At 43.0% G+C, this 13,551-nt stretch overlaps 1 protein-coding gene across 1 annotated transcript in view; it reads right to left on the bottom strand.

The window, feature by feature from the left end:
- Window positions 1-6,578, bottom strand: part of vipr2 (vasoactive intestinal peptide receptor 2) — a 71,346-nt gene extending 64,768 nt beyond the window's left edge. Inside the window, exon 1 of the mRNA XM_066723708.1 lies at window positions 6,208-6,578. Coding sequence (XP_066579805.1) covers window positions 6,208-6,261 — 54 coding nt within the window. The 5' untranslated portion in view covers window positions 6,262-6,578. The remainder of the gene's footprint in view (window positions 1-6,207) is intronic.
- Between the last annotated feature and the right edge of the window lie 6,973 nt (window positions 6,579-13,551).

Raw genomic sequence — 13,551 nt, forward strand, 5'->3', positions numbered from 1 at the left:
CCATAATATGTATTTAGCCTTGCAAAATCCTCTCTGATTTTACTACACTTCCAAAGATGTGCTGGCAAGTACTTCATACAGGCAAGCACAGGCCAACAAACCATTCTAAGCTGTGAATTCACTCTGACAGACAGAGCAGTTACTGTACCTTAGGGTAATACAGAGGATATTTTTGGTTTCTTATAGAGATATGCATCTGCTATGTACAAACAGATTAAATAAATAATATTAATAATAAAAGATAAACAGTGAAATTAAAGGTCTTAGCCATCATTTAATTTACTTAAATGTATGCCAGCTTAAAAAGAGAATACATCTTTCACATAAATCCATCCAATTGCAGTTTATATTGCGAATAAATCTGTCCCTTTAAATGAGAACTTTTATAACGTACTGTAGTTTCATGCATTTTGGTGCTACTAATACACTAGGCTTGTTAACACGTTGTTGCACTGGGTCTTAATAAAATGGTTTGTGTTGTTATATACTCAGAGGTATCAGCTTCATGTTTATTCTCTCCAATTTACATGACTTTAAAATCTTCCTTGCAGACCAGACAAATCGATGAACAGTGAACTTGACTTCAGATCAGTCCTTTCATGCTTTTTTAAATTGATTTCTAACTCATCTATAACTGACTGATAAGGCAATATTGTCAGAGCTGATGGAAGTGTAAGTGACACCCTAGGCCAGGTATGGCGAACCTGTGGCATGCAGAGCCGTATAGGTTGGCTTGCCAAGTGAGCGACTATCTGCATTTTTTGTTTTCTGTTTTTTTTAATGTTTTGCCTCAATTGTCTAAACTGATTGGCACTTTTAAAAACCAGTCAGTATATTTGGCAGTGACCGCCCCAAGTAATTGAGCAGCACTCACGTTATTTTCTGAATAACAATGTTTTAGGTCGAGTTCTTGTACACAGATTATCGCTAAATGGCCACAATCATTCATATTTAGCACTCCAACAATTTAAAAACTTCATAAAGTTTGCAAAAGAAAGCTGTAAATTCTCAAAAATAAATAAACGATGCCTTTGATTGTAGAGTACATTTGTGGACACTCATGATCACAGTAGATTGATACCACTGCCTTATTATTTTTTTAAACATAAGTGCCACACAATGTATATTAATCTATCAGTTTTAGTTATTTTACAAAATGTAAAAGCAGTAGATATTAAGTCAATATATGTTGAATCGAAGGAGCATTGGTAATGTTTGAATGCAAAAAACACAAAACAATAAGGAAGGGTTACTAATGCAGCCAAATGAACAAACTTCTTGTATGTACAGGCAGGCCAATGGGAGAATCTGTGGGACTTTGTTTTTTGGGTAGATTGTGATTTTAATGGGGTTTTTAAATGTACTTTAGCATTATAATCCTCAAAACTTAATGAGTGATGAATTGTGATTCATGCATTTTACTGCACTGTATCAATACTGCAACATTTAAATTATGTATTCATTGTATGATGCACTTAATTTTTATTCTTTAAAGTTGTGAAATGCTTCGGAATGGTGTTCCACTATATACAATTAAGACTGATTGATTTAATTTGAATGAGGATTAAAGATTCTCATTGACCAAAATAAAAAGGCACATATTCCAAAAATGATCAAGCTAGTGAAGTGCTGTTACTATTGCTTTTTATATTTGTAAATTGACAATAATCTGTGAGCAAAAATGGAACCTACATATATATAATCATTTTTGGGAAGAATGTGCCTCGCTTCATTCAGCATCTTATTCTGCAGCAGATACTCCCATTAGCAGACTGGAGCTGCACTTGCTCTCCGGACTACAGAGGGATATGGGGGGAGGTTCAAGGTGGTGGTGGTGGGGGGTGAGTTGGCAGTGGATGCAGGTGGTGGGTGGGTGGGATGGTTCTATCTGTCCATAGTTTTTAGGTTTTTCTGTATAGCAGTTTGTTTTGTTAGCATGTTTGCTTAATAACTTAATAACAAAAAATAACAAAAAATACATATACATATTGGAAAAATAAATGCCCTTTAGCCCCTGTATAAACTTTTATATCCCTAATTTTTCATTTGCACCCTTTGGCACTTAGCAAAGTATACAAACCAGACTTTGGGCACTCCAGACAAAAAAGGTTCGCCATCCCTGCCCTAGGCAAACTGTCATCTCCCTGGTAACAGCCCCCATACCACGACAGGAATGGGAGGATGGTCAAAATACTTTGCAAAATAGTCTGCAGTGACTAACGCGAAAGAGTTGCCAACATTTTGTTCAAGTTATATTTGTTTACTCATCATTCATGATGACCACTAGAAAGACGTAGCTATTAGGGGAAATTAAGTGAAATGCAACAGGACCCACAATATGGGGTCAGAACACACTAATAGGCTGTTATAATCTTGCGCTCATGAAGCCCACTTTCAGTATATTTTACCTTATTTGACCAACCAAGGAGGTTCCCAGGAGGGTTAACAACCTTCTATACCTCAACATTTTCAAATTCCTTTTCTTCTTTTTTCTTATTTTACTTCATGAAAAACACAAGTCAACATAAAACATCCCTTGTTTTCTTGCGATCTTATCTGTTAATAGGGGAAGTGACCCAATTAAGCCCAGTTTTACATGTTTTCTTATAAATATGTGAATTTCTTCCCAATAAAGTGGGTATTAAATCAAAGATTAATATTTGTGGTAAACACTTGTGGTAGATTTTGTCATACTAAATTAAATTAACTTATTTAATTGCAAAAGTGAAAAGTCCAATATTTCTCTCTGATGGTGTGGCTTTTATTGTGTCTAAGCATCCAATTTGTTCTATTCTACTCGTGTAGTTTTAACAAAATATGAATGATGCACACAAACTGCAATGCAGGCCCCCCCCCCCCCCCCCCAGACATGCTCTCGTTCTATAGGCCAATAAATAAATAAATAATAGGAAAATATTGGTCCCATGTCAGAGATCTCTGGCAAAAACAGCTTCTCAAAATACTCTTGAAATTATTCTTCTCTGTCCATTCGTGATCTGCACGAAATTCACAGCAAGCTTCCATCATGTTATTTTAGTCCCTATCATTTTTTCTCTGCCTACACATTTTGTCCCCATAATGAAAATAAGTAGTTCAGTTCATGAATGAAAGGAATGTATTCTGAGTAATATTAATTCATTTAAGGCTTTTTTAATATGAGGTACGATGGGTTCTAGGCTTAGTGGGCTTATTAAGAACAACAGTGGTCCATGGGAAATTAACCTCAATAATTGTGTATAGAGTTAATGTAAACATGTAATATCTTTATAATAAATAAAATACATTATTTTATACAACTTAGACCATGTTTATTATTGTTGGTAGAACAAATTAAATAATTATTCTGCTTTAAAGCCATGTGCTAATAGGCTTTTCCAGGGCGCTGTTCCTGTTAAGCCCAAAATTACAAAACAATTACATTTTAAGATTATAATAATTTATAGAACATTAAATATTGTTTTATCTGAATATCTAAAATATTTTGATTTACTATGGTCATCAACAGTTTCTCAATTTTTGTTGTTCTACTGCATCTACTGTATCTGTGTGACCATCACTCTGACAGTGTCCCGCACTCACTCCAGAAACTCATGCAATCTATATTTTCAAATACAAAATAGTGCTTTTAAATATCACGCAATTTTATCATATAAGGTTTCATTTGATTTAATAATCTGTTAATTTTATAATTCTTATCAATACTCACCACATTTGGTCAAATTCAAGAAAAATTGCTTCTTTGGAGGTCCCCTCATAAAGCAAAGTTTTGGGGTGACTTCTAAAAAATACTGCTGTACAGTGGCAGCACAAAGTCATACATAACTCAAGAACAAACAATGTGATTGGCTCCAAATAAAGTTACATGACAGTAACAACTTTGTGCATTTGCTCTGAAACAGGTGATCCTTCTAATATTTCCTGTCTTTTTTGTTTTTCAAAATAAAAGAGCAAGTGGGCTTATTGGGTCACTTCCCCTATACCTTGTAAAAATGGGCTCTTCACTTGAGCCAGGGATAGAGAATAAAATTTCAGTGATGGTGCAGATGTCTGGCAGTGTGAGCTGAGGAATGGACTTTGAATGTATTATATTTATTCGGTTTAATTTTGACCATAATGAGAATGGTCTTTTATGTAAGTTAAAATATCTCATCTCAGTTGATTGTATTGTTTCAATGCTTAGAAATGGCAAAATGTTAAAATGCATGTGGATAACCTAGATATTTTAATACATAATACAATCTATATTGGGAAATGCTGGCCCCTTGGACATGCTCTGAACCTATATATAACTCGCCAAACTCAAATGCAGACTTACTAATTCTCCTGCATTTTTCCCTAGAAAGGCAAGGCAAATCACTTTGATCTGGGCGCAGTGCTGGGACAAGCTGGGGGAGATTACCAAAAGCTACCTCAGAATTTGCATAGCTAGCCCTGTTTATAAAAGCGTACATGTTTGCTGTAAAACTTGACTTTATAGAAATGACCCTGAATAGCCTACCACCGACCCCCTGATCTCTTATGTCTTTTTTATCTCCTCTCAAAAAGGAAAATAAATAAACATGTCCATAAAAGTCGATATGCTGTCCAAAAAACAAACAAACCAAAAGTTTATCATAAACAACTGATTCTTCTCTCTCAAGAACAAACCTTAGAAAAACTGCTAGGATTACTTCTTGATGTGACTTTTAAACCTGCTGGGAAAGAGCCCAAGCTGATTTGACTCTTCTCTGGTGTTCGTTTGGCTTCATCTTCCCTTTATTTTTAGCCTTGTGATCAAGCTAAATCCACCCAGGACGTGGTGCAATTTAAAACAGCAGTCAGACAATTCTTTCTGTGAGAAATATTCTGCAACTGAAGTGAATGAGATGTAACCAAGTTTGATATTCTTTGTAGTTTTTCTTCTTCTTGAGAAGGGTTTTAATGCAGTGTATCTTTTTATCAGCATACTTCTCCAGGAGTGGCTAGTTTGCTAGTTTTTAAGCAATGTGTTATTGTCATTCTCTCACTGTTTTCCATACCACCCTTTACCTTTTACCACCCTTTCTCCTTTAGAAAACATTCTTATGAAAAGGATGGAAGTACAAACTTTTAATTTGTTGTGATTTGATGCAAGAGAAATAGGCTTAATAAACATGAATCAATTACAGGTGCACACATTTTTTTTTTTCGTCTGTGGAATATTTATTTAACGGTTTATTATTATTATTATTATTATTATTATTATTATTATTATTATTATTTGGTTCCAGATGTGACAAAAATCTGTTCCAACTATTATAATATTCTCTCCACTGAATCCAGACTCTAGCCTCAACTCTAGCCTCCATTCATGTGGATTTGAACATTACCAATCCTGACATTATGTAAAACAAAAATGTTTATGCGGAGATGATACAATCTGTGCTAAGTGCAGGTTATAATATATACAATATATAACTAGATTTTAAAATATATTTCACATAGAACGAATCGGTATTCAACAGTCTCTGAAAATATACCACAAACAAGCATCATCAAAAAAAAAAAAAATAAATAAAAAAAAAAATATATATATATATATATATATATATATATATATATATATATATATATATATATATATATATATATCTTTATTTTAAGTATTAAACGATGTGATTCGACGAAGTACACTTTTTCCTAGTTATGTTTTTCCAATTTAACTTCGTAATGAGTCGAATTGATTTCTGCATTTAACTATATATTGGAATAATGTATTCATTTGTCCGCAAGAAACCACGAATTAAAACAATAACCACGCGTTAAACCGCTTAGTATACACAAGTGTGCAGTGCAGTTACAATTATGTTCAAGTGTAAAGCGATAAGGTTGAGCTTGTATGCTTTTTTTAATCTCCAGACATATGTGTGTTTTGTTGTGGTTTTTCATGTGTTTTATAGGCACATTATGGTGTAGAACATGTCAGCGCTGTTTTGGGATGATGTTACTGCCCCTGAGGATATACATAGCATAATAAATCAATACAATAAATAAATAAATAAATAGTGTTATTATTATTACAATCACACGTTGTTTCAGGGACTTGCATGCAATTTCGAGATACACATGTTCTCACCATATGCCGTGCAGATTAATATGAATCATGATAACTTTTGTCCAGTTTGTCATGAACCAAGTTGAAACACACACACACACACTCGCACACACAAAATAAGTATATACACTTACAAAGGACAGGCACCAAAATGTGAGGAACACTAGTGTCAGAAGGATGTGTCGCATCTTTGCAGTGTCGGGTCAGCTTTCCAAAGTGCGCGCCCGTCGCCCACTCATCCGCTTCAATGGCATCGAGTCCAGGAGAGGCTGCGCTGCGCAATAATCCACTTCCCAGCAGGCGAGTTGCAAAGAAACATATGTATAACAGATATGTATATACAACTGTAACCCCGACGTGAAAAAAAAAAAAAAGTACAAAAAAAGATGTCCCTGTAGTCAGTGAAGTGCAGAGGCAGCGGCGGTCCTGAACGGGAACTACTGACTGATCAGACTGTACTCCAGAGAGCAGAGGCACAGCCTATGAATCTCACTAGCATCCAGTGTCCACTTCCCTGCAGCCTTTTAACCAACTCTCCACCCAGAGAGCAGCATCCCCATCTCTGTGTACCTAAAACACGACCGCAAAAAGGGGGGGTCTTATTCTCTAGTTTACTTTGGCAACACGTCCAATCACCTGGGCCAACTAGTACCTGTAACTTAAGGCAGACTTTTGTTTTGGATCAAACGGAGCATGGGTTAACACGCGTGCGTTATTGTAGATGTGTGGGATTTATTTATTTGTTTGTTTTTTCATGTTTTGGTATAAAAAAATGCATCAACCTGCATACGCTATCAAAATGGTTTGTGGTTCAGCCGGGCGTCTTGGTGAATGTTAACCCTATCCTTCCCACGATAGCGCTGTGTCTATCTTGAATGCTTTGTTGTCGTTTTTTTGTTTCCACGCAGCTCAATAGCAAGAGTTGTGACGAAATGGTTATATAGAATACAATAAATAAATAAACTGCGTAAAAAAAGAAAACACACGTATGCACTTGCATAGTTGTGAAATAAAATAGAATGTATGGATAGGAATGTATAGACTGTAAGACTGAATACCCAGCTAACAAACAAGTGGCCACAACGTTGTGGCAACATTTTGTGTTAGCAGGGTGGGTATGTTTGGTTATGAAGGTCACTCACAATGGGAAACGCACTGCGGCATAACATGCAATTGTGCAAATAAAGTGAGACACAAACACTGTCTATTAAGCAATGTTCACATTAACCCATTTTTAGAATTAAAAAAGGGTCTATTTATATATCTATGTATAATCTTCCTAGAATTACTTTAGAGGGACTAATTTTAGGCTAAGCAGTTTGCTAATAAAGGCTTGAGAACTTTGGTTTTATTAAATATGTCTTTCGCCTATTTTTTTACTTTCCTCCAAATGAAAATGACCTACTACTATAACTGAAATCACCAATAAATCACCATTGCCACGGGGCTGAGGAGCAGGCGCAGCGAGATGGGCAGAGTGGAACTCGGAAAGGATGGAAGAGTCAAGGACATCGGAAGCCGGAACCCAGGAGCGCTCCTCTGGACCGTAACCCTCCCAGTCCACCAGGTATTGCTATCTCCCCCAGAGGCGATAGGAGCGGAGCAGGGAGCGCACCACATAAGCGGGGCTGTCATCCAAATCCAGAGGAGGGGGAGCAGGAGAAGGGGCAGGCTGAGCAGTAGCAGCTGAGGGATCTGACACCACCGGCTTCAGGAGGGAGACGTGAAACGTGGGGGCAATCCGGTAGTGCAGGGGCAACTGCAGGCGGTAGGCAACCGGATTGACCTGGCACAGAATCCGGAACGGACCGTTGTATCTGGTGCTGAGCTTCTTGGAAGGCAGCTTCATCTGAATGTTTAGGGTGGACACCCAGACCTCTTGTCCTGGTTGATACTGCGGGGCCGGTCTCCGATGTCGGTGAACTGCGGTCCCCCGGCTGCGGGTCACGTGTTGCAGCTGGGTGTGTGCTGCCTGCCAGACCGCAGCACTGTGGCGAAACTAGTCGCCCAGCGCCGGCACATCCGTGGACTCCTCATCCCAGGGGAACAGGGCCGGCTGGTATCCGAGGGTGCACTGGAATGGGGTGAGGCCGGAGGAAGAGCTGGTGAGGGATTCTGGGCGTACTCCGCCCAGGGCAAGAACCGACTCCAATCCGCCTGTGATGTACTGCAGTAAGAACGCAAAAACCTGCCAAGCTCCTAGTTCAAGTGTTCCATCTGGCCGTTAGATTGGGGTGATATCCCAACGTGAGACTGACATTCACGTTGAGTGCCTTGAAAAAGGCAGACCAGACACAGGAGGTGAACTGGGGACCCCGGTCGGAAACGATGTGCTCTGGTAGCCCGTAGATGCGGAAGACGTGATGGAAAAGCATCTCCGCAGTCTCCAGTGCTGTGGGGAGTCCCTTCAGAGGGATGAGTCGGCAGCCCTTAGAGAACCGGTTGATGGCCACCAGGATGGCGGTGTAGCCCTGGGATTTGGGGAGATCCGTGAGGAAATCCACGGCAATGTGGGACCAGGGACGGTGCGGGACAGGAAGTGGCTGGAGCAGACCGGCGGGGAGGTGTCTGGAGGCTTTGGTCTACACGCAGGTGGAGCAGGCACCGACGAACCTGGTCACGTCACGCACTAAACCGGGCCACCAGAACTTTCCCCGTACCAGGGCGACGGTGCGGCTGACACCCGGGTGACCGGAGGCAGGACTGCCGTGGATCCAGCGCAGCAGGTGCAGGCATATGGATGACGGGACGTAGGTCCGGTTTGCTTGACAGGCGGGAGGAACTGGATCAGAGGCGAGTCCGCGCTGGATCTGGTCCCAAATGCTCCACTGAATAGGAGCCAGAATGCAGGAGGAAGACAGGATGTGTTCTGCGGACTGTTGGGCAGGAAAGGAGTCAAACTGGCGAGAGAAGGAGTCCGCCTTGACGTTCTTTGATCCCAGGTGGTAGGTGAGCGTGAAGCTGAACCAGGTGAAGAAGAGCGCCCAGTGCGCCTTTTGGGTGTTGAGGCGCTTGGCTGACTGGATGTACTTCAGGTTCCGGTGGTCCATCAGAACCAGGAAGGGATGCGCGGCGCCCTCCAGCCAGTGCCGCCACTCCTTGAAAGCCAGATCATGTCGTAGTTGCTCTCCGCCGGTGACAGCTTGTGGGAGAAGAACGTGCAGGGGTGCAGCTTGGGTGGCTGTCCGTGGCGTTGGGAGAGCACAGCCCCCACTCCGGACTCAGAGGCATCCACCTCCACAATGAAGGCCAGAGAGTGGTCCGGGTGCCTGAGGATGGGGGCTGTCGTGAACAGGGTCTTGAGTCGGTGATGGCGCTCACCTTCTCCACATCCATATGCAGGCCGCTGGCATCGATGACGTAGCCAAGGAAGCCCACATGCTGGCGGTGGAACTCGCACTTCTCCGCCTTGACATAGAGTCCGTTGCGCAGCAGACACTGGAGCACATGGCGCACCTAGGAGACATGCTCGGAGAGGGAGGAGTAGATAAGGACGTCATTGATATACACGATGACAAACCGATGCAGGAAAGATCTCAGAGCATCATTTACGAACGTCAGAAAAACAGAAGGGGCATTAGCGAGACCGAACGGCATGACCAGGTATTCTTAATGGCTGTAGTGTGTGATGAATGCCGTCTTCCACTCATCCCACTCTCTAATGCGGATGAGGTTGTAGGCGCTGTGCAGGTCCAGTTTCATTTCCAGTTTAGTGAGCTCCTCTCAGTTGCTCCAGGGTGGCCGGCACTAAGGGCAGCTAACTTCATGGTTACTGCATTGAGCCCCCTGTACTCGATGCAGGGCCGAAGACCGCCATCCTTCTTCAGGTAAATGCGCACTCTGGGAGGAGAGGTGCCCGAAAGGAGGTCAATGGCACAGTCCCCGGGCCGGTGCGGTGGCAAATGGGAAGCCTGGGTCTTGCTGAACACCGCTACCAGGTCTGTGTATTCAGGAGGGATCTGTATCGGAGCGGAGAGAAGGGGGCTCTCGTCGTGTGTCGCCCTGCAGGGGTGTGACAGGCACCGAGAGAAATGGCTCTGCCGCCAGGATAGTATGTCCCCATCAGTCCAGTGTTTATCGCCGAGCTGGAGCCAAGGCCAAACATGGCACTGAGCCGGAGTGACGAGCGGGCACAGGGTGGCTGACGAGACACAGGAGTGGACCAGGTTCCCCTCGTCTTCATCAAACTGAAGCTGGATGAGTTGCTCCAGCGTGAGGGCCTCATCTCAGCAGGTGAGCTCAGCTTGCAGGTCCTGGTCCAGTCCCAGGTGGAACCTCAGGGCGTAATCCTGGCGCAATGTGACGAGCTGTTCCCCGGCGTCCCTCCGCTCCGCTGGGTGATGGAAGACGTCCAGGAAGTGTGGCCCTCTGGGTGGCGAGGGTGGTCAGCATCGCTGGGTCCATTTGGAGGCGAAGTTTTCTGTAACGTACCGTGGGGCTTGGGAACAGGGGACCCAGTTGCGGTGCGTGGTAGAGGAGGTCAGACAGGCGTGGGTTGGATACCGGCAGGACAGGGCAATCAAGGGCAAAGCAAAGATGTGGTCGTGGTCACAGGCAAGGGTCGGACGATCAGGCAAACAAAGTCAAAGAGGAAGGTCCAAAGTCGTGGTCGGGAGGTCAGGCAAGGAATCGAGACAACAAGGCAATGAAGAAATGCTCAGAGATGTAGATAAGACTGACAAAACTTTGCAAAGACTGAGGGCTAATTAGGGGTTTATATGTGGAACAGAAAACCAGGTTTGGGAGGTGCAGGGTGAATCAGAGCAGAGGGTGAGTGAATAAGTGCACATGGGTTTTTGGAATGTTAATAGAATGATTGAAGGGAGCTGGGAGAAGTGACTGATAAGGAAGGGTGCTGGCGACATCTATTGGGGGAAAGTGGGAGTGCTAGATGGTAGCCATGACAGGGACAAGTGGAGGTGCTCCCAGGTCTCCAAATAGCAGGAGAGCTCACTCTCATGATGCTTCCTTCAATTATTATTATTACAGTAGAAGTAGTAGTAATTTATTTGGCAGATGCCCAATTTATCAGTAGTTTACTAAAGTATAACTTCACCCAGAATCATCAGTATAAGTGCTACATTTGGAAGTGGGCAACCATGGCCCTGAATACACACCACCATTAAGGTTTTGTTGGTCTCTTTAAAATCCTCACTTGCTTACAACCTAAGAAAACACTGCATTGATTAAAAACAAAATGTTGAGGCATCTGGAGATTCTGGTCGATTTGCATGAGTTAGGGTGGGAATGGGCGGAAACTGTTTTCACAGAGGAAAACTCGAGGAAGCAAAACAATTGGTGATAGTAGTTTACGGAAGATTTTTTTGTATTGAACTAAGTGAATCGCAGACGGACAAGGTGAGAAGAGTGAGGTGTGAAGACAGACTGGTTTTACACCAGAAGCAAGACCAAGCAATATATATTATAGAAATACAGCCATAGCACACAGAAATATAAAACACTAGTAAAATATCTACAGTCATCATCTGTACCTGATCACAACTGCATAGACTGCCAAAACATGTCTATTGTGCAAAACCCTACAAAAGCAAGCAAACAAACAAACGAAACATGGGGTAAAACATACAATTAGTCTGCCATTATACCACCCCAGCCATGCACTAAAATAAATAAGTTTAAAGTATTAATCAGGGAGAGTGATGCTCTTTAGTCACCCACAAAAATAAATAAGAAAAGGCTTTATGGAGATTTAAAAATCCTTCAAAGAGTCTGTGTCAACTAGCACCCAGAGAGCATCAAAAACATTTTTCTGAATGTTCCTTTTAGTCTTGTTTTATGTCCACTTTTATGACTGTGTACCTTCTTTTCAGTCACTTAAGCACAGCTGAAATATTATTTGACACAAATGAGAAATTGTCTTTCGCCAAGGTCTGCATTCTGATCAAAGCTTGCTTGTAGAGATGAAGTCCTTTGCCTGGAGCAGCTCATCCAGTTGGCCGTCCACCTTGACAATTCATTAAAATCTAGACAGAAGCTTCCCACTCCCGATCCATCTCATCAGTCTGCCAGTTCCAGTCACACACCCAGCCCCAGTTGTGAGGTGGAGCCAATGCAGCTTTTCCGCACATGCCTGTCAGCAGAGGAACGACAGCAACAAATCCAACAGCGGCTGTGCGTGTACTGCGATCAGTTGGTTAACTTCCATGACTCTTGGCTGGTCCATCTTAATGTCCCTGCGTTATTCCCGGATGTAAACATAAGATCAGGACAATGTCCCCTCGTGACTTCTGTTCAATATTATGGCAGAGCTCAAATACAGCTAGACACTAAATGTGCATCTGTTTCTGCACTGCTAGATTCGAGATCTGTGGGCAATATCATTCACCGGGCGACAGTAAACCGACTTCAGAGCCATTGACAACCATCCCATTGCTTCCGGTCATGTCTCACCTGACAACTACATCACTCTACACATTGGACTGCTACACATGGAACAGCTGCTGTTACTGGTGACCGATTCCCCGGGTGCAGAAATCGTCCTTGGTCTCCCATGACTCACCCACCATGACCCGACCATCACTTGGAAGGATGGGGACATACTTTCCTGGGGATGTAACTGTTTGTCTTGTTGCCTTTCTTTTCCTTGCAGGGCAACCCACATCGATGACGTAACCCAGGAAACCCATGCGCTGGTGGTGGAACTCACTTCTGTGCCTTTACGTAGAGCCCATTTTGCAGCAGAGACCGGAGCACCTGTCGAACCTGGGAAATGTGTTCAGAGAGGGAAGAAGAGTAACTCAAGATGTCGTCAATGTAAACAATGATGAAGAGATGCAGGAAGGACCTCAGTGCCTCGGTCATGAAAGCCTGGAAAACTCAAGGGGCATTGGCGAGACCGAACAGCATAACCAGGTATTCATAATGGCCCGTGTTAGTAATGAACGCCTTCTTCAATTCATCCCTCTCATGAATCCAGATGAGGTTGTAGGCACTGTGCTTTTGTAGAGTAACAGGCTCCTCAAATTTGCTCCAGGGCGGCTGGTATTAAGGGCAGTGGGTACCGGTACTTTACAGTCACTGGATTGAGCCCCCTGAAATGAAAAAGAAGCTGGCAGCGGCTGGTGACGTCAACGGACGGATGATGCCCAGGTTCAGAGCCTCCTTGATGTACTCCTCCATGGCCTGTGACTCTGGGAGGGAGAGTAAATACGACCTCTGGGAGTAGAGGTGCCTGAAAGGAGGTCAGTGGCACAGTCCCCGGATCGGTGTGGTGGCAAATGGGTGAGGAGAGAAGGGGGCTCACTATGTGTGTACCCCGTCATGGGTGAGACAGGCAACTGGAAAAACAGTTCTGACCCCAGGATATTATCTCCCCATCAGTCCAGGAAATTGCATTGCATTGCAGGCTGAGAATTATGTCTGCTTCAGGAGAGTCAATCACCAGGAAGGGTGTTCAGTTGTTCAGAATGCAGCAGACTGATGGACATAGTGATGGGGCTTGTCTTTTGGGAAACCGA

Source organism: Amia ocellicauda, chromosome 2 (assembly GCF_036373705.1).
Source record: "Amia ocellicauda isolate fAmiCal2 chromosome 2, fAmiCal2.hap1, whole genome shotgun sequence".
NCBI lineage: Eukaryota > Metazoa > Chordata > Actinopteri > Amiiformes > Amiidae > Amia > Amia ocellicauda.